The sequence below is a fragment of the Hyperoodon ampullatus genome, assembly GCF_949752795.1.
Source record: "Hyperoodon ampullatus genome assembly, chromosome: 7".
Taxonomy (NCBI): domain Eukaryota; kingdom Metazoa; phylum Chordata; class Mammalia; order Artiodactyla; family Ziphiidae; genus Hyperoodon; species Hyperoodon ampullatus.
Genome location: NC_136920.1, coordinates 12091195 through 12112593, shown reverse-complemented (window position 1 = coordinate 12112593; position 21399 = coordinate 12091195). Strand labels below are relative to the sequence as shown.

The 21399-nt window shown below is 47.4% G+C and overlaps 1 protein-coding gene across 2 annotated transcripts in view; it reads right to left on the bottom strand.

The window, feature by feature from the left end:
- Window positions 1–5726: 5726 nt before the first annotated feature.
- Window positions 5727–21399, bottom strand: part of AHNAK (AHNAK nucleoprotein) — a 96718-nt gene continuing 81045 nt past the window's right edge. For both annotated transcript variants that reach the window (XM_079708962.1, XM_079708963.1), the window contains one exon: window positions 5727–6047. In XM_079708962.1, the coding sequence (XP_079565088.1) occupies window positions 6040–6047 (8 nt within the window). In that variant the 3' untranslated portion in view covers window positions 5727–6039. The remainder of the gene's footprint in view (window positions 6048–21399) is intronic.

Below are 21399 nucleotides of genomic sequence, written 5' to 3'. Positions count from 1 at the left end.
ATGGCTTATTTTTGAACAGACCTCAAGCTAAGAATGATTTGTACATTTGAAGAAGGAGGAGGAGGAGAAAAAGCGTGTCCAGCCCTGGATCATATAAATATATAATTATATAATCAGCCTTTTTCACTGTGAATCTGCCAAACTCTAAAACACAAGGAAGCCAATGTATGAATATAAGCTTCCTGCATTTGAGAAGTATTATGCACAAACTGTGTAAAGAAAAAAATGTAAAATGCATATCAATAAAGCCAAAAAAAAGATTAAAAACAAGAAATGTATTTTTAGCACTATATTACTTTTAGCATTTTTTAGCATTTTTTAGCATTCATACCTCTGAGGAGCCCAGGGGAAAGATCACATTTTTTCTTTTTTTTTTTTTGTGGTACGCGGGCCTCTCACTGTCGTGGCCTCTCCTGTTGCGGAGCACAGGCTCTGGACACGCAGGCTCAGTGGCCATGGCTCACGGGCCCAGCCGCTCCGCGGCATGTGGGATCTTCCCAGACCGGGGCACGAACCTGTGTCCCCTGCATCGGCAGGCGAACTCTCAACCACTGCACCACCAGGGAAGCCCCACATTTTTTTTTGATCACGTTGTCAATGAAACTGTGAATCTGGGTGAAATTGATCTTTGAAAAGTATTACCTTGCCACCAAAGGGACATTTACTCTTTTTTTAAAAAATAAATGTATTTATTTTTCTTTGTTTATTTTTGGCTGCACTGGGTCTCCGTTGCTGTACGTAGGCTTTCTCTAGTTGCGGCGAGCAGGGGCTACTCTTCGTTGCGGTGCGCGGACTTCTCATTGAAGTGGCCTCTCTTGTTGCAGAGCACGGGCTCTAAGCACGCGGGCTTCAGTAGTTGGGGCACGCAGGCTCAGTAGTTGTGGCTCGCGGGCTGTAGAGTGCAGGCTCAGTAGTTGTGGCACACGGGCTTACTTGCTCCGCGGCATGTGGGATCTTCCGGGACCAGGGCTCGAACCCGTGTCCCCTGCATTGGCAGGCAGATTCTTAACCACTGTGCCACCAGGGAAGCCCGGAACGTTTACTCTTGAAGAAAGCTAAAGATATATGTATGCATATAGCTGATTCACTTTGTTATACAGCAGAAACTAACACAACATTGTAAAGCAATTATACTCCAATAAAGATGTTAAAAAAAAAAAAAAAAGCTAAAGAGGAGTGGTCATTACCAAATATTGCCACCACGTTGCAAAATCCAAAGACTTGCCCTTGCTATGTCAATGCCTAACTTGATGGATCAGTAGGAAAGCTGCAGTTTTACACCCTCAACATGTGAGAGGATTAATGTTAGCCAGGCAGAAAAATCTATAAATGATTCACAAGGCAGGAAGAGGAAGTGAAACCAGCCCTTACCAACTTTATGAAGATGATATGGATAAAATGATGTCTAGTTTATGGCTAATGCCAGCGTGCTGTTTGCGAATGCCAGGGGATTTGTGGGTAGTAATTCACCGTAGGGTGATTGCTGTTCAGAATGGCTTCAGACAAATGATAAAAAAAACCTTGGTTGATGAGGAAGGGGCCACATAAACAATGCCTTCTGCAACGTGTAATTAGGGAACGTTCCTCCCAGGCACTTATGGAACACACCAGCGGGCACGTGGAAACCATGTGAGCATGAATCATTAGGAGTTAGCCACCCAACGGATTTCTGTGAGCAAACTAAAATTATAACGCTATAATACATGCAAATATAAATAAATCTGAAAATAGATTCAGCTTAGCATGCACGGTCGCATCAGAATGGATAAACCAGGCGTTTGGAACTCAGATTTGTCCCCCATCAAGTGAATGGATTCCTAGCCTATGACAGTAGCCTAGATAACTCCTAAAATATCTAAAGTTATGTGCCTGCAGCACCCAAGCATCCTGTGTGACTGCGAGACATGTAGCTACAGAGAGTCCTTTAAAATTCCCTCTTATGGCCCTGGTGACACATGTAGATAGTCCTTCAGCTCTGGGACAGGATGGAGATGCTGGTCAGGGACTCCTTGGGAGAGATAAGATGAGGACCAGGCCTCAGGGCACTGGGGCCAGAGGAAGGATCTCTTGACCTCTGACCCTATGCGTCCATTGGTCTCTGAGTCCGTCTCTTCTCAATTTACCTTGAATGTGTCCCCTTCTCCTTACTCTGATTCCAGTAGCAGGTCTTTACCATCTGTGGCCTGGAGTATTGCAAATAGTTCTCTAACCTAGTTTCCTATGTCTCCTATAACAAATCACCACAAACTTAATGGCTTTTTTAAAAAATTCACATTTATTATCTTACAGATCTGGAGCTCAGAAATACAAAATGATTTCACTGAACTAAAAATCAAAGTGTTGGCAGCCTGTGTTCCTTCCGGAGGTTCTAAGGGAGAGTCTGTTTTCTTGTTTTTTCAGTTTCTCGAGGCAACCTTCATTCATTGGCTCGTGGCCCCTTCTCTCACCTTCAAAGTCAGCAGTGCAGCCTCCTCTTCTGCCTCCTTCTCCCATGCGGAAGGACCCTTGTGACTGCACTGGGCCCACCCCAGTAATCCAAGGTGATCTCTTCATCTCAGCATCAGCTGATTAGCAACCTTAATTCCATCTGCAACCTTCATTTCCCTTTGCTAACAGGCTCCTACAGGATAAATTCCAGATTCTTCGCCTGGTCCAGGAGGCCCTCCTGAGAGCCTGGTCCTCCCCGGTGCTCTGGACTCAAATCCTGCTGCTTCCCCCACCTACGCTGGGGGTACAGCAGTGGACAAGGTTTGGAAATAAGATTGCCCTCCAGGAAATGCAAATCAAAACTACAATGAGGTATCATCTCACACCAGTCAGAATGGCCATTATAAAAAAATCTACAAACAATAAATGCTGGAGAGGGTGTGGAGAAAAGGGAACACTCTTGCACTGTTGGTGGGAATGTAAATTGATACAGCCACTATGGAGAACAGTATGGTGGTTCCTTAAAAAACTAATAATAGAACTACCATACGATCCAGCAATCCCACTACTGGGCATATACCCTGAGAAAACCATAATTCAAAAAGAGTCATGTACCACAGTGTTCATTGCAGCTCTACTTACAATAGCCAGGACATGGAAGCAACCTAAGTGTCCATCAACAGATGAATGGATAAAGAAGATGTGGCACATATATACAATGGAATATTACTCCGCCATAAAAAGAAACAAAATTGAGTTATTTGTAGTGAGGTGGATGGACCTAGAGACTGTCATACAGAGTGAAGTAAGTCAGAAAGAGAAAAACCAATACCATATGCTAACACATATATATGGAATATATATAAAAAAAAAAAGGTCTGAAGAACCTAGAGGCAGGACAGGAATAAAGAGGCAGACATCGAGAATGGACTTGAGGACACAGGGAGGGTGAAGGGTAAGCTGGGATGAAGTGAGAGAGTGGCATGGATATACATACCCTACCAAATGTAAAATAGACAGCTAGTGGGAAGCAGCCGCATAGCACAGGGAGATCAGCTCCGTGCTTTGTGACCACCTAGAGAGGTGGAATGGGGAGAGTGGGAGGGAGACGCAAGAGAGAGGGGATATGGGGATATATGTATATGTATAACTGATTCACTTTGTTATAAAGCAGAAACTAACACACCATTGTAAAGCAATTATACTCCAACAAAGATGTTAAAAAAAAAAAAGATTGCCCTCCAGGTTAGGCTGGTAAATTCACAGATGGTATATGGGGTGAGCTATCTATGGGGATGAACCAAGAGATTGTCTCTAACTAGGAGAAAAGAATGCAGCCACACCCTACACTCCAGCAAGGTGATGAGGGAGTCATCTGGGGGGCAGGACCAGAATCTGGGTGTCGTGTAGGACATGGAAATCTAACCTGATAACCTGTGCCAAACAGGAGGGGATGGACAGCAGTGCGAGGGAGGCACAGAGGTCCTGAGCAGGGAGAAAAAGCAATGGAAGAACGCTTACTGGTTCTAAGTCTGTGCTCACTTCCTGACCTTCCTGACGCTCGTCCACAGGGGAGGATACGCCAGCTGGTCCACTAGCCTCTGATTGATTAATCCACCAACGTGCTTCTCACTGAAGCTCTCGGTGTGGATGCTCAGTTAGTGTGCAGCTGCCTTAGGGACATGGAGCCCTTCTCATTGTGTCCCTCAGGCAGGTCCTGATGCCACAGAACCACAAGGCAGACCCGGGCAGTGCTATCTAGGGACAACCAGGACCCACTTCTCATCTGTCTCCTGCCAGCCCAGAGAAGGGAGAGCAAAGGGTCAATCTCCTGATGCCACCAGCCCAGAACAGACCATCTTCCTGGCGGGCAGACCTCCTTCCTTGGGTGACACTTCCCTGCATTACCATGAGGCACACACGTTAATATTTAAACAGGCAACAAACCCATGCTGTTCCCACCTCCACAGACTATAATGTCTCCCCTTCCCAAAGTCACTTGAAGACCCAAGCTCCATCCTCCGTGCCCTATGCAATGTTTGGGACATGGCTATACTAAAAAAAGAAAAAAAAATTCATTATTTATCTAAAATTCAAATTTAGGGACTTCCCTGTGGTCCAGCAGTTAAAACTCTGATCTCCCAAGCAGGGGTCTTGGGTTCGATCCCTGGTCAGGGAACTAGATTCCACATCCCACAACTAAAGATCCCTCATGCCACAACTAAGACCCAGTGCAGTCAAATAAATATATATATTTTCAAAAACCTAAAAAAAAATTCAAATTTAACCTGACATCTTGTATTATCATCTGCTAAATCTGGCAACCTTAAGATTCCTTCAAGACTCAGCTCCTAGGCTCTTCCTCTAGTGGCTAAGTTAAGACCCATCTGGAAACTAAGACAGTAGATTAAGTACATTACGGGACTGGAGAGCCTTTTTATTCCATCTACTTCCCGGTGGGACCACGTCAATAACCAAGTGGTCCCAGGGAGATACCCCTGACTCCCAAAGATCTTCCGTCACTCTCTGGCCAACCCATTGGAGGAAGGCAAGCACTTCATGGGCAGGAAGTTCTAACCAAGGTCAACGCAGTCCCCAAAGTTAGAAGCTCATTGTTTCCCATTGCTCCCTTCTTCATTCTTGTTTCTCATAAAGATGAGGTCAGCTTATGAAACTGGATTCTTTGAAACCACAAATCCATCTGAAATGTATTCGTTTCACGATCAATAAAGTTCAAGACCTGATTATGTTGCAATTATATTGATGCTGAAAATGTTAAATATTAACCAGATAACCAAAAATTTATCTTTCAATATCTTACACCATAGGCAAGAATTTCAGACTGTACCCCAGTGACCGGAAACTTTGAAAAATGCTTTGCCTGGGAATTCCCTCACTGTCCAGTGGTTAGACTGCAGGGGGTACGGGTTCCATCCCTGGTGGGGAAACTTAAGATCCCGCCTGCTGTGCGGCACGGCCAAAAAAGGAAAAAAAAGAAGAAGAAGAAAAGAAAAGAAAAATCCTTTGCCTAAAGAAGTGTATTGACTGACATGTTGAAAATAGCGGTTTTACTTCTGTAGACTAAGGAAGAGGAAGAAGGGAGAGAGGGAGGGAAGAAAGAAAGGAGAGGAAGGAGAGAAGTTGATGTTCTCTCTGGCTCCTCATCATCTGGGGGCAGAAGTCAAATACTGACTCTGAAAAATAGTGTCAGAAAGTCGCTGCCTGTAGCCAACACTCCCAGTAATTTTAACAACGCCAGGGAAGGAAGTAGTAAAAACCACCAAGACTGACCCAGCACAGATGCTTGATAGATGTTTACTGAGTGAATAAGCGAAGGACCATCACCCGAGCGCCATCGTTGCCAAAGCCCACTCTGGTTACAAACCCGATTCCCTTAGAAGTGAAGAAACGCACCAAAAAGAACTGGTGCAGCAGCCCTTCGTCCAGAGCTGGCTGGGACTCTAAAAGCCACCTCGTGGAAGGTATTCCTTTAACTGCAGGTGTTTGTTTCCTTTGGCACAGTGATATGTAATTTCCCATTTTTAGAACAATGCTCCCAAGAACAGTCACAAAAACAACCCTCAGAGGGGGCGGATTTCTTCCTGGCCACGGCTACAGCTCTGTAAAACAACAATAACAAAGGGATTTTTATTCAAAACACTGTTTGCGTCTCTCCATAAAATTGGGAGGCCTTTCGTTAACTTTTCACAGGCTGAATAAAAAAGGTCCCCCCACCCCTTGGAAGAGCACCTCAACAAACTCTTACTTTGGGGAGGGGTCTATTTGGAAACGATTCCGCTGTGGGATCTGTTTGGGTCTTGACACGCCTCCCTCTGTGGGTTCCCGTGTGGCAAGGGTGGAAAGGAAGCTTGTAGAAAGCCAGTGTCTGTCCTTCGGGTGTCCTGTGCAAGTCTGAGGCCAGGAGAGGACAGTGTGTTCTTGAGAATGTGCCAATAGCAGGCCGAGGGAGGTGAGGAACCGGGGCGGGGTGAGATGCACGCCCTCTGGTCTTAGCCACCAAGGAATCCCTTTCATCATCAGCTCCAAACTGACTTTCTCCCTGCTTCGTGAACTCAGAAGAGTGGCTCCCAGATTTGAGGAGTCCTTCACCCGCTTCCCCATCTACCTGCACCTTCCTTCCATCCCACCACCACCACCCTGAGGTGCACCCAACTCATCTCCACCTGGACCCGCACGTTTCTCTCCTCACTGGCCTCCTGACCGAGTCGATTTCACCTCCCATGTGGGTGTGCACGTCCGGGCTTCCTCGTACACCTCCCTACTCAAAAATGTTCCACGAGGGCTTCCCTGGTGGCGCAGTGGTTGAGAGTCCGCCTGCCGATGCAGGGGACACGGGTTCGTGCCCCGGTCCGGGAGGATCCCACATACCGCGGAGCGGCTGGGCCCGTGAGCCATGGCCGCTGAGCCTGCGCGTCCGGAGCCTGTGCTCTGCAACGGGAGAGGCCACAGCAGTGAGAGGCCCTCGTACCGCAAAAAAACAAACAAACCAATGTTCCACAACTCCAGGTCCTATAGAAAATGTCCAGATTTTTTGGTGGGACCTCATCTGGAGCCAACTTGATCTTCCACAAGTCCCAACATAAATCTTAGGTGCCAACCAAAATGGCGGGCTCACCATTCCCCAACCCCCACCTGCTCTAGGTCCCACCTCCTCCCCCTCCCCCAACTTAGAATGATCTTCCTGGTCCTCCCTCTGGGACTAAATCCTACCCATTTCTGAAGATCTACACAAATAATACCCTCTCGCTGACCGATCTACTTGAAAGTGACCTCCCTCCTCTCTCCCTCACTGAAGCACTGAGATTCTGACCCCTTCCTTCTGCATCTCCACTTTCTGGAGAAATCATGAGGATAACTTTTTTTTTTTTTTTCAAACATGTGTTGAACGTTTAGAGGAGCAAAGTGCTAAGTGTTTTTAAGAGGGTCGGGGGACTTCCCTGGTGGCCCAGTGGTTAAGACTCCGACCTTCCAATGCAGGGAGCGCAGATTTGATCCCTGGTTGGGGAACTAAGATTGCACATGCTGGCGCGGCGCAGCCAACAAATTTTAAATAATAATAATAATAAGAAGAAGAGGGTTGGAAGGAATTGGGCGTCAATAAAGGGGAAAGCCCTGACATTTCTACACCACCCTTTTCTGAGCACTTGCTATGGGGCTGACAATGAGCTGAGCACTTCTGACGCAGGACCTCATTTTACCCTCACAATGAGACTATAAGGTAAATACCACTGTCCCCTTTGTACAGACAAGGAAACAAGGGTTTTGAGAAATTAACTTCCTGAGAGCCTCAGCGTTTAAGGGGAGCAGAGTTGGTGTTCCAGCTTGGCTCACAACATTGACCGCTATAGCCAATACTCAGTGCCTCATTCTCAGAGAATTTACAACACGAAACGATTAAAATGAACGGGTTGGGTAGGAAACCATGAGTTCTTCTTCCGATTGGAACACATTCATGGAAAGGATGCATAGAGGGGATTTTTTTTTTTTTAAAGAAGGTAGAGGGGGGTTTCCCTGGTGGTGCAGTGGTTGAGAGTCCACCTGCCGATGCAGGGGACACGGGTTCGTGCCCCGGTCCGGGAAGATCCCACATACCGCGGAGCGGCTGGGCCCATGAGCCATGGCCGCTGAGCCTGCGCGTCCGGAGCCTGTGCTCCGCAACTGGAGAGGCTACAGCAGTGAGGGGCCCGCGTACCCCACACACATAAAAAATAAATAAATAAAATAAAGAACGGGTTGGGTAGGAAACCATGAGTTCTTCTTCCGACTGGAACAAATTCATGGAAAGGATGCATAAAGGGGATTTTTTTTTTTAAAGAAGGTACAGGGATTTGAGTTCCTGGAATATCAGGATACACGATGAAGTTCTCTTTAAAATATGGTATTTAAAGCTTCTGTGTTTGGGAGGAGTAGCAGGCGAAACAGAGAGCTTTGGTGGTGAACCAAGAATCACTGTGAGATCCCAAGCCGAGTGGCAAGAGCTTGGATTGTGGAGCTCGAGTCCTGGCCCCGGCACCCACTAGCTGTGAGTCTCAGACAAGCTAGTGAACCTCTCTAGGCCTCGGTTTCCTCACGTGTAAAATGAGAATAATACCTGGCCGACAGGTAAGTTTGGGTGGATGAAGTGAAATAATCTGTATTAAGCACCTGGCACATATAAGGTATTCAATAAATTATTATTGTTGTTATTACTTCACTTGGACATAAGAATCTGCATCTTTTTGTTTTTTTTAATCGAAGCATAACATATATAAAGTACATAAAACTCACTCATCTTCAATGATAATTATTTACATTTATATGCATGTGTATACCCACCACCCCAGTCCAGATATAGACTATTTCTGCACCCCCAAAAGTTCCCCCTTGCACCATCTCAATCCGTATGCCCACCAGCTACGACCACGTTTTGACTCATATTTTTGCTTTGCCTCTTCTTGAACTTCATATGAATGGACTCAGACAATGTGGATTCTGTAGCAGTCCATTGTATGAATATATCACAATCTATGTCCCATCTTCTGTTGATGGGATTTGGAGACAACTCCTTTGAACATTCGTTTTTTTTTTTTTTTTTTTTTTTTTGCGGCACGCGGGCCTCTCACTGCTGTGGCCTCTCCCGCTGCGGAGCACAGGCTCCAGACGCGCAGGCTCAGCGGCAATGGCTCACAGGCCCAGCCGCTCCGTGGCATGTGGGATCTTCCCGGACCGGGGCACGAACCCGTGTCCTCTGCATTGGCAGGTGGACTCTCAACCACTGCGCCACCAGGGAAGCCCTGAATATTCTTTTTTTTTTAAATCTTTTGTCCGCACCACATGGCACATAGGATCTTAGTTCCCCGACTAGGGATCAAACCTGTAACCCCTGCAGCGGAAGCACGAAGTCCTAACCACTGTACCGCCAGGGAATTTCTCCTTTGAACACTCTGTACATACCTTTTTGTCAGCTCAGGCACTGGGTATGTGTACCTGTGAGTGGAATTACTGGGTTCCAGAGTGGGAAAGCTTTAGCTTTACTAGAATCTGCCAAACAATTTTCCTAAGCGGCTGTGCCATTTCTACACCCCGCACAGCAATGCACGAGCGTTCCAGTGGCTCCTTATCTTCAGTGATGCCTGCTGCTCGCTCTTATTTTTGCCCTTCTGGTGGCTGTGCAGTGTAGCTTCCTGTGCTTTTAATTTGCATTTCCCTGATGAGTAATGATGTTGAGCACCTTCTCACAGTTTATTTGACCATCTGGATATGCTCTTTTGTGAGTGTCTGTAAGGTTTTTGCCCAGTTTTTATTGGGTCATTCGCCTTTTTCTTACTGATTTATAGTGGCTCTTCATTTACTCTGGAAATGAATACTTTGCCAGTTATATGTATTGCAGACATCTTCTGAGACTGAGACTCGCCTTTTCATGTTTTTAATGGTGCCTTTTAAAATTTATTTTTTATTGAAGTATAGTTGATGTACAATGCTGTGTTACTTTCAGGTGTACAGCAAAGTGATTCAGACACACACACACACACACACATATACACACATATATATTCTCTTTCAGACTCTTTTCCATTATACGTTATTACAAGATATTGAATATAGTTCCCTGTGCTATATAGTAGAGCTTTACTGTTTATTTATTTTACACATAGTAGCGTTTCTCTGTCAATCCCAAACTCCTAATTTATCCCTCCCCTCCCTTTCCCCTTTGGTAACCACAAGTTTGTTCTCCATGTCTGTGAGTCTATTTCCATTTTGTAAATAAGTTCATTTGTATCATTTTTTTAGATTCCACATATAAGCAATATCATATGATATTTACCTTTCTTTGTCTGACTTACTTCATTTAGCATGATAATCTCTAGGTCCATCCATGTAGATGCAAACGGCATTATTTCATTCTTTTTTATGGCTGAGGAACATTTCATTGTAAATATATGCATATATACCCACATCTTCTTTACCCATTCATCTGTTGATGGACATTTAGGTTGCTTCCATGTCTTGGCTGTTGTGAATAGTGCTGCTCTGAACATTGGGATGCATGTATCTTTTTGAATTAGAGTTTTCGTCTTTTCATGTTTTTAATGGTACCTTTTTATGAAGAGAGCCTTCTAATTTTGATAAAGTCCAATGTATCCATTTTTCTTCTATGGTTAGAAGTGCTTTTGGTGTTCCCTTTTAGAAATGTTTGCCTACCCCCGGGGTCATAAATACACTCTATGCTAATTTCTTTTCATCGTGTGTTTGTGGTGTCTTCCTGTCTTCCTCTCGAGTTGGAGAGAACTGTGTGGTTAATTCAATGAGGAGCAAAGGTCTCACAGAAAAAACGAAGCATGACCGACTCACATGATAATACTCACACGGTAATGACTGCCTAAGTCTTTGGACCATCCAGCCTGTTACCTTAAAGCCACTTGGGGGCATTAACAGGCACTATTGCTGACTGGCTGCACTGCTGAAATTCCATAGGAGGAGCTGCAGAGGAGCGGCAGCTTCCAGAGTGACCAAGAAAGGGGGATGGCAATCCCCCCAGCGCTGGTTTATACTCTCAGGCCAGCAGCTCGCTTTCACAACCCACACCGTGATCATCTTACAAACACATCCTTCTCCACCCTAGCGATGTTTTCTCTCCCCATTTATAAACCTTTTCCCCATGCATTTCCTTTGCTCCCTGAATTTTCCCTTTCATTATCATTTGTCTAATCACTTATCATCTGGGGGCATTTGTTATACATTTGCCTTTTAAATCATTTCTTTCCTTCTGTCTCTCCTTCCCTAAAGCAGGGTTTCTCAGCCTCAGTACTACTGACACTTTGGACCGGATCCTTCTGTGTCGTGGGGGCCGGTGCCTACACTGTAGGATGCACGGCTCCCCTTGTTTCTCTCTTTTCCTTCCTACCTTTCTTCTCAGTGTCAATCAAGAGGCCCGCGGGAAAAGTGAGGGGGTGGCTGAGAGGTGAATCATAGCTTTCTCAAGCTCAAAGGGGCTTCAGATACGATCTAGTGCAACCTCCACTTTTACAGATGAGGAAACGGATTCGAGAGGGGGAGGGAGAGGATGCATCCGAGACGAGTATGTGGTGGGCTGGGGGAGGGGAGGACAAGTGCCAGGCCAAACAGGAAAGTAAAATTCCAGGGCCTGAAGCAGTATTTCCAGTCCCGCCGGGGAACCTGGGATTGCTTCCCACAGCTCCTTTCTTTCTCCAAGCCATGAGTCCCATTCCAGAAACAACACAGGGCTGCTCAGATGGAGGTGCAGACCCAGATCCAACATGAGTGCCCACCCCTGGGAGCCCATGCCAGAGCCTCCAGTGGACATAGATGGCCACCAGTTCCAACGGGGATGTTTCATGATGACTAATGCCATGACTGCATCCTAACTTAATCCTATAATCATGAGGTAAATGATGGTCAGGCCACCCGGCCACACCTGTCCCAGTGGAGAAGTTACAGAGCAAGAGACCATGAGAGGGGGAGGGAACCCCAAGACCATGTCAGTCCTGGCCCTGTCTCCAAGAAGACAGGCGATGGGATGCCCAGGGCAGCCGAGAGCCCTCAGCCAGAATCTCCCAAGTCATGGTGGGCGTTAACACTTGTTGAGCCCTTACTATGCACTGGACGCTGTTCTAAATACCTTGTAAATACATGAATTCAGTCCATCCTCCCCCGGAGACACTGCCATTCTCCCATGTTGGAGATGCGGATATGGGGCCTGGGGAAACCTTGGTCAAGCAGCAGGATGCTCTCCTGGAGCATCTTTATGGGGTCACAAGTCAACACAAATCACGCTTCTCCTTACTTGGAGCTAATGTCAACTTCGCCCCCCTCCGACACACGTGGACCCCCTGGTGTGTAAAAGCCCACACCAAGGTATATATACACACAGTGGAATACTACTCAGCCATAAAGAAAAGAATGAAATAATGTCATTTGAAGCAAAATGGATGGACCTAGAGATTATCATACTAAGTGAAGTAAGTCAGACAGAGAATGACAAATATATGATATCTCTTACATGTGGAATCTAAACTATGATACAAATGAACTTATTTACAAAACAGAAACAGACTCACAGACATGGAGAACAAACTTATGGTTACCAAAGGGGGGGAGGGGGGGAGAGGGATAAATTAAGAGTATGGGATTAACAGGTACAAAACAGATATAAGATAGATAAACAACAAGGTCCTACCGTACAGCACAGAAAACTATATTCAATATCCTGTAATAAACCATAATGGAAAAGAATCTGAAAAAGAATATATATATATATCTGACAAAGAATATGAAAAATTATATATATATATATAAAACTGACTCACCTTGCTGTACACCAGAAACTAACAGAATACTGTAAATCAACTATATTTCAATAAAACAATTGTTAAATAAAAATAAATTTCAAGGACTTCCCTGGTGGCGCAGTGGTTGAGAGTCCGCCTGCCGATGCAGGGGACACGGGTTCGTGCCCCAGTCCGGGAAGATCCCACATGCCGTGGAGCGGCTGAGCCCATGAGCCATGGCCACTGAGCCTGCGCGTCCAGAGCCTGTGCTCCGCAAGGGGAGAGGCCACAACAGTGAGAGGCCCACGTACCACAAAAAATAAATAAATAAATAAATAAATAAATAAAATTCAAAAAGAAAGCCTACACCAAGAACTTACACAAAGCTCTGGGTGGCGGTCAAAATTTTAGTGGTACACGATGAATATTTTTACTCTAACAGTTATGAACTTTTTTCAGTGCTTATTAGAAAAACTCTGGATTTCATTTATGGTAATTACATAAAGTTTTTTTTTCTAATTAAATGTAAGGTGTTTTTTTTTAAAAAGTAAGGTTTTTAAAATAAACCTACTTAAAGACAGTTATTAAACAAATAGTATACGATGGCATGTGGATGTGGCAGAAATTGTGATGATGGCACTGGACATCTTAAGCTTGGGCAACCCTGCTCTGGTCTTGTCTCATCTTGAAGACAGCTGACCCCTGCCCTAGCCCCTGCAGGGCTGTGTCGCCCCCTCCCTCCTCTTATGCTGACCTGTCATCCTCAGAGCCTCTTTCTCAATAGACTTGAAGATCGTAATCCAGTAGCCCTCCGGCTGTCTCTGCCCCTTTCCACATGTGGGTCAGTCACTTTTAGATTCTCTCTGCTTTCTGGTGATGAAAGAGTAATCCAGCAAGGCCGCTAAATGTACTAAAATCCACAAATAAGAGGCCAAGTGTGATGACAGAGAGGAATGAGGAAACCCCACCCCATTCTTTGGACACAGTCCTGGGCCTTCTGCCCCCAACTGGCCTTACGAGGCACCAGCTGGGGAAACGCCAGCCCCGGGGTCCTCCGCTGAGGATCCGTCCCCGGCGCTGGTCTGTGGTCTGGACGATGTGCTCGAGGACCCTGCACTCTCCACTTCCTGCTGGGGACACAGTGGCAGGGAGCAACCTCGTGGCTCCAAAATCAAGAGCCCACAGGGAGTCCCATGTTTTCGACGGCCCCCTCTGCTCACCCAGCGTCTGATGGTACTGCCTTCCTGGTGGTACAGGAAGGACTGCTCTTCCTTGGCAAATAGAGAAAGTTTTAAAAGAATACTCTTAAATGAGATTGGGAGAACTCACTCAAAGCCCCAGGGATATAATGATAAATAATAGGCTGGGATTCGAACCAGCCACCAAAACCCAGTGTCCCCAGAGATTCTCAGAAGACGGGAATCAAATGCCACCTGCTTGCGAGTGCCTGGCTGGCTCTTGCCTCCTTCTGGGCGCTGCCTCCCCCACAGCTTGGTGGGTACCTGGCCAAGGAAGCCTGAGCCTCTTGGGCCATTGTTCTCCCTCAGAAGAGGATCTCAAAAGCAGAAGGAAATCAGAAACAACACACAATGAATACCAGATTCTCCTTTCTCCCTGCCTCGGCTGCCAGGAGATTAAGCAGGGCTGGCTGACAGCGCACCCCACCCAGCAGCTGCTTGCCCTCCAGGACATCCTCGCCACGGGAAAGGCTGTTCCCCCAGGCCTCACTGCTCTCTATTGATGTCCAGAGTGTCCAATTTTCCTTCTCCAGATAGATGCTGGTTCCTCGAGGGCATAGACGCATCTGGGGCTTCCTTCCCGCAAGGCACAACAGGGACAAGTTACAGGCACTCTGTGTTTGTTGATTGAGTAACTGATTGCCTCTGGGCACCCTCTTAAACACTTCACAATAAACTCATTGACTCTCCACGGCCATCCCGTGACGGAGACACTATCGTTAGTCCCATTTTAGAGATGACAAAGTGGGGTCCAGGCGACCCAGCCAGTGGGCAGGACTGATCCAATGATGACAGCTTTAATGGGATCAAATGATCCTGTTCCTCACTTCTTACCAGCATCAGCCTCCCCCAGCGACTCCGTGAACGTGTGTGGAGCCCCAAGTCCTACCCCACGGGCTGGGTAAAGAGGGTGACCACACGGCAGACGTGTCCCCTTCAGAACCCACACCCCGAGGCAGCATGTGATGGGGATGGACAGGAAGGAGATTCTGAAGAGGAGACACACAGAACTAGTGTCAGTCTTACCAACTCAGCATCTGAACATTCCTGCTAAGAACTTTTTCTTAAAAATGCATTTTTTTTCTGTAGGGACTATTAGTCATTTCAACATAATATTGTGTTCTATGCCTCCTACGTAAGCAGACACGAGCTTCCAATGTTGTGGAATATTGAGCTCATGCATCTAGTCAAACTGCTGTTTGCTTTTTGCTGCAGCCATAGCTACGATCTGAGTAAACAGAGGAGAGGGTTTGGCTCCCTGTTCTACGAGCTGGGCGCTGTGCCATCATCCCGCAAAACAAGAGGGGAAAGATTTCAGAAGTGACAGGCCAGGGCTAATGGGGACGAAAACTGCCATCCTATTCCAGGGGCTACTGAGCAGGGTCAAAACTCCCCATAGAGGAGTGGTGGCGGGGCAAGAAGGCATTCCCTTAATCCCTGTGAGAAGCCAACACGTTTTATAACTGTGGACAGTGGAGGGAGGAGACAAGCAGCATAACCCACCCCCCTGCAGATAAGGTCAGGCTTGGAAGATGCCAGCGAACCCCAGCTTGTAAGTGGTGGACCTTGACCTGGCTCCCTAGTCCTCTCTGTACAACCCAGGACTCTCCCTCTCCACCCTGCTGCCCGTCGGCTACAGGATCTGGCAGCTCCATGCTGTGTGTGAAGTGACCTCCACCCTCTGGATTGCATCATGTAATAACCATGCCCCTGACCATGTCCTGGGTGGCTGCGTCCATCTGAACAAGAAAACTCAAGGATTGGCTCTGTCCTTGGACTTTCCAGTGTACGACCACAGGAACGTGATCTGTCTCTTTAGAGTCTATTGTATCAGATGTTAAAATGATGGGTTGATGGAAAGATCAAGATCATGAATTCAATCTCTAAGTGAGCCCATTGTCACATCAAAGAAAATAAGGAATCTTTGTCCCTCCTGGGGGTCTTCACCATCCTGCCCTCCTTCCCCCCAGTCTCAGAAGGCATCTGAGTCTCTTCATAAAAGCCTCCCCACTTGTTCCAGTAACAGCCACCACCTCTTGTGCACTGATCCCATTCCCATGCTTCTTTCAGAGCACAGGAATCAACTATCCCATCTTGCTTCAAAATCCCTACCCTCTCTTTCCTGCTGGCTTCTTTTGCTCCGCCTATAAACATCTTCAAGTCTGTCCCGGATGAAAAGTCAGACCTCCTGTGTCTGCCTCCTGTGCCCAGAGACCGTCCCATCTCTCCTCTTAGCTTTAACTCCAAACTTCCTGGTAGCCCACTTTCATCTCCTGAACTTCTCCCAGGGATTCCTAAGCCCCTGCCGGGTGCAGCCCAGCCCGGCTACTCGATGGGGAACTGCCTCTCAAGGGCCACAAATAGTCTACAAGCATTGAATCCAGTGGCCGCTTCGCAACACCCATCCCATTTGACCTCTCTATAGCAGTGAACCCAACGGAAAAGACGCTTCCTTGTGAGAGGTACTTGGGGCCAGCACTGCTTGTTGCTTACTCAGAGCCATTTCCCTTCTCTTTAGCTGGCAGAATCCCAACTTAGTTCAAGGACAGGAAAGAGATTCTTTTATTTCAGCAAGATGGGCACAGCTTCTGGTCCAAGGGCAGCATGGGTCCTTTCTGACCAGTGGGATATAGGGCGAGATAAGTGAGGGTCTTCTGGGGACAACCCCTCTACCACCACCCACCCCCACCAATACGAGGGAGCCGTGAGGACAGTGTCTGCCCAGGCTGCTTCCTTTTCTGTCTTTGAACTCAGTCGTGTGAGGATGTGATGCCTGAAGCTGAGGGGAGGTCAAAAGGACCTCAGTGACACTGACCAGAGATTGGCTACTGACCATCTCAACCAGGAGAAAAATAATCCCGCTTACTCACAGACACAGGAAACAAACTAATGGTTACCAAAGGGGAAAGGGGGCGGGGGGAGGGATAAATTGAGAGGTTGGGGTTCACATATACACACGACTATGTATAAAATAGACAACCAACAAGGACCTACTGTATAGCACAGGGAACTACACTCAATATTATGTAATAACTTATAAGGGAAAAGAATCTGAAAAAGAATATATAGATTCTGAATTGCTGTGCTGTATACCTGAAACTTACATGATATTGTAAATCATCTATACTTTAATTTTTAAATTTTTAAAAATAATCCCTCTTGTCTACCTTACCACTGGACACTTTTGCTGTTACCTGCAGCCAAAAGTGTACCCTACCAATGTGACCCTCCTCTCTTTTTACTGACACTACCTTCCTATCCCTTGGTCTCAAGTCTCTTTGACAGCCCGTCTGCCACCCCTTGACTACCAGCGTTCTCCTGGCCCCCTGTGCTCCTTAAGTGCATAGCCCCATCAGCCACCTGTTCATCGATTCAACAAATACCTGTTGGCACCTTCTGTGTGCCAGGCTGCCCTATAGGCTTGACACTCCAGTGGGGGAGGCAAACAATAAACAAGATGAACAAATGAAAATGTCAAGTTGTGAACAGTGAGTGCTCTGAGTGAAATGATTGGCTAAAGAGGATGATGAGAAGGATGCTGAGCCTCCTTAGGTCTTGGGCAGTGAGCTGAGAGGGAACACTTAGGCTGAAGTTTGAAGGATGAAAAGAAGCTGGCCATGCAAAGATGAGGCAGAGCATTCCAGACAGTGGGAACCATGATGGAGCGAAAGAAGGAAAGACTTGGCGTGTCACGGGGACCCCAAGGAAGCCAGTGAGGCCAAAGAAGAGTGATGGGAGGAGGGAAGTCAGATGAAGGCGAGATCCAGGATAGAAAAGGGTAAGCCACGGGATGGTGGTGATTGTCGTGCTGAGTGCCGTTGGAAATCACTGGGTAAGAGGATTAACGATCAAATTTGTGCTCCTAAAACAAATGGCTGGAATTTGGAGCCAGAGTGGAAGTGGGAGCCCAGTGTGGACTCACAGTCTCCCAGGTGAGAGATGGTGGTAGCTTGGCCTTGGATGGTGGCAGTAGAGATGGAGAGAGATGGTGTGTTTCCTTTGTGATGTAGTCCCAAGATGCACATGATGGGACTTGCTGGTGGGTGGGATACAAGGGATGAGGAAGAGGGAGACATGGAGGATGACACTCATATGTTCTACCTTGGACACAAGGGAAAGTAGTACAATTTACTGAGATGGAGAAAAGAATTTGGGAGTGAGGGAGGCAAGCCATTTTTGGAGTTTCATTTTGGAAATGCTGAGTTTGAAATGCCTCCAGAGACATCCAAGTGAAGGGGGCAAGGCTGGAGCTCAAGGAATTGAGAATTTGGAGATTATCAGCCTAGAAACGGTCTTTCAAGTCACAGGAATTGATGAGATCCATTGAGTGAAGCATAGAAAGAATAGGATAGGGCTTTTCAAGTTAGAAGTATCATTTATTTTTCACTTCTTCTCTTCATATGTTAGAATGCCACATCCTATTAGTTCTAAATTCAGAACACTTCTTAAAGCTGTCCTCTCTCCCTTGCCATGGCTGGTGCCCTTCCAGCCTTCACCGTGCCTCCCCTGGAGATTTTCAGCCAACACCTGGCCTTTGGTCCCTCCAGTTCACCCTTCACTCTGCCACCTGTGGGGTCTGCCTCTGCTCAGCTGGAGCAAAACTGAAACCAGAGCATCCAGGAGGGGACCGCAGAGAAACAGTCATGGAATGACACCAGGTTTGAATGGGGTCACCTAGACCTGAGCTGGAGAGGCACCAGCAACAGAGAGAGAACCAGGTGCCCAGGTCAGTAACCACGGCAACCGGGGAGGGCGCGGCAGATGCTGGCCATACATCCTATTAAGCATCCATCTCTGGCCGGGGTTGGCTTTATTGGCACAGTTCACTCGCACCAGCCAATACCCAGCATGCCAGGGGGCCCTCTCTAAAGCAGACAATAGCAACAATAACAAAAATAGCAAATGGCTGATGTTTATTGAGCACTTACAACGTGCCAGGCACTGTGCCAAACACTTCACGTGTGGGCCCTCATTTAATAAACAACCCGGGGCTTCCCTGGTGGTGCAGTGGTTGAGAGTCCACCTGCCGATGCAGGGAACACGGGTTCGTGCCCCGGTCTGGGAGGATCCCACATGCCGCAGAGCGGCTGGGCCTGTGAGCCATGGCCGCTGAGCCTGCGCGTCCGGAGCCTGTGCTCCACAACGGGAGAGACCACAACAGTGAGAGGCCCGCGTACCGAGAAACATAAACAAATAAACAAAATAAATAAATAATAAGTAAAACAACCCTATCTACAAGGCAAGGGGAAAACTGAGGCTAAGGAAGAACAGCTTGTAGGGGGTGGGGGGGGCTGGAACTGGATGCAGGCAGCCCCTCTCTGGAGCCAGAGGTCCTACCCACGATGCTGCACAGCCTGTTCCTTTGTGTTGTCTGCAGATGGGGTTAGTGGATTGGGGGTCTGTTACATTCCTGTAGTTTCTTCCTAGCTGCTATTATTTGGGGGGTGGGGAAGGTGGGAAGGAACTGTCAGAACAGTCTCCTAGCAACTGCCTCATTAGAGCCATCACAGTCCCTGCCATGTTTTTTTTTTTTTTGCGGTACACGGGCCTCTCACTGTTGTGGCCTCTCCCGTTGCGGAGCACAGGCTCCGGACGCGCAGGCTCAGCGGCCATGGCTCACGGGCCCAGCCGCTCCGCGGCATGTGGGATCTTCCCGGACCGGGGCACGAACCCGTGTCCCCTGTATCAGCAGGCAGACTCTCAACCACTATGCCACCAGGGAAGCCCCCTGCCATGTTTTTATCTTGGAGACCCAGCTAGTCAATAGCAGAGCTAGGATTTGAACCCAGGACTTGAACTTGGCACTGCACCACTGTCTTCCAAGAAGGTCAAGTCTGGTGTCCACAGGAGGGGAGAGAGCCTTCAGGGGGGTTTCAGCTCACCCAGAGGAATGGGGACTGGAGGAGACTGGAAGCAGGAGGTGGAGTTTGAATTGTAGGTCCGCATGTAGGGGTTCTGCTCCCGGAACACATCTCGGCAAGAGGACTGTGTCTAAACGCACTGCCATGTGCACAGTCCGAAGCTCTAAGTTAACTCTGAGGCCACCAAAGGGTTTGGAAAGAATACCATCTTCCACCACCAACCAGCACCCTCAGAATGACCATGGACAGAGAGACTCTGGAAAACCAAACCATCGAAAGAACAATGCGAGGTGTGAATAAGAAGACATCAGGAACTATACTCAATATTTAGTAATAAACTATAAGGGAAAAGAATCTGAAAAAAAGAATATATATATACATATATATATATATATATATATATATATATATATATATATATATATGAGTCACTGTGCTGTACACCTGAAAATAACACAACATTGTAAGTTAACTATACTTCAATTAGAAAAAAAAAAAAGGACATCTCTGCCACTTTATCCTTTGGCATCAGGGACAAGGGAGCATCCCCGAACCCAGAGAATAAGTGAGCCCTTTACGGCCACCTGACCTCCAGGTCCTGTTCCATCAACCCTATCATTAAGGGCCCTTGAGGACACCAGAGCATCACTTCACCTTAGAATAAGGCTTAGCTTGTAAGCAACAGCAGTGACAGCTGCCCACCAAGAATAAGGACAGGGCTACTTCCTCACCACCGGGGCCAGAACATCAGAGCTGCAAGGGGCTTTAATGATGGTCCCCCTCAGTCCCCTCACCAGAGGGGTCACCCAGTGCAGAGGTGTTTTGAGACAGGTGAGTCTGATGTGAGCCTCAGGCAATGGCCATTTCTTGCAACTTACCCACCCTCTGTGCAGACCCCCTGCCAAAAAATGCCACGTCAGCCCTCATAATGAACAAAGCCAAGCTTTGTAAGCACTGAATGACTTTGGAGGATGGGAGGAGGGAAAAAAATTGGCCAGTACTCATGTTACAGCTCTGATTTCGTTCCCCTGCATATCAGAGGGAGTTCTGGCTCTACCTGGCTCCTGCCTGTGTCAGAAGAGCAGGAGCTGACTCTGTCTCCTCCACTTCCCCAAGCCTAGCAGGTGTGGTACCTGAACCACCTACCCCAGACCCACCTGGGGGCCTGATAACATCAAATTCCTGGCCCCCACTTCAGATCTACTGACTCAGACCCTCCAGGATGGGGCCCAGGAATCTGTATGTACCCAGAACCCCAGCTGATTCTGAGATTCACTGCCGTGCGGACTCTATTTAACTGTGGCCCGTCCCACTGAGGAAATCAGCCAGGCCCTGATGGGGACCACAGGGAGGGGAACCAACCATCCTGGTGTGGACTGAGGGGTTTCCTGGGACATGGGACTTCCAGGGCTAAAGCCAGGACAGTCCAGGGCAAGCCGGGATGGTTGGTTATCCTAGCCCCTTCAAAACACCACGCAAGGACAAAGAGCAGGGGTTGCCAAGCTCACAGGTGAGAGATTATCTCCAAATCACTCGTACTTGGGATTGGAATGGTGTCGGGATACACTCAGAGTCGAATGTGCG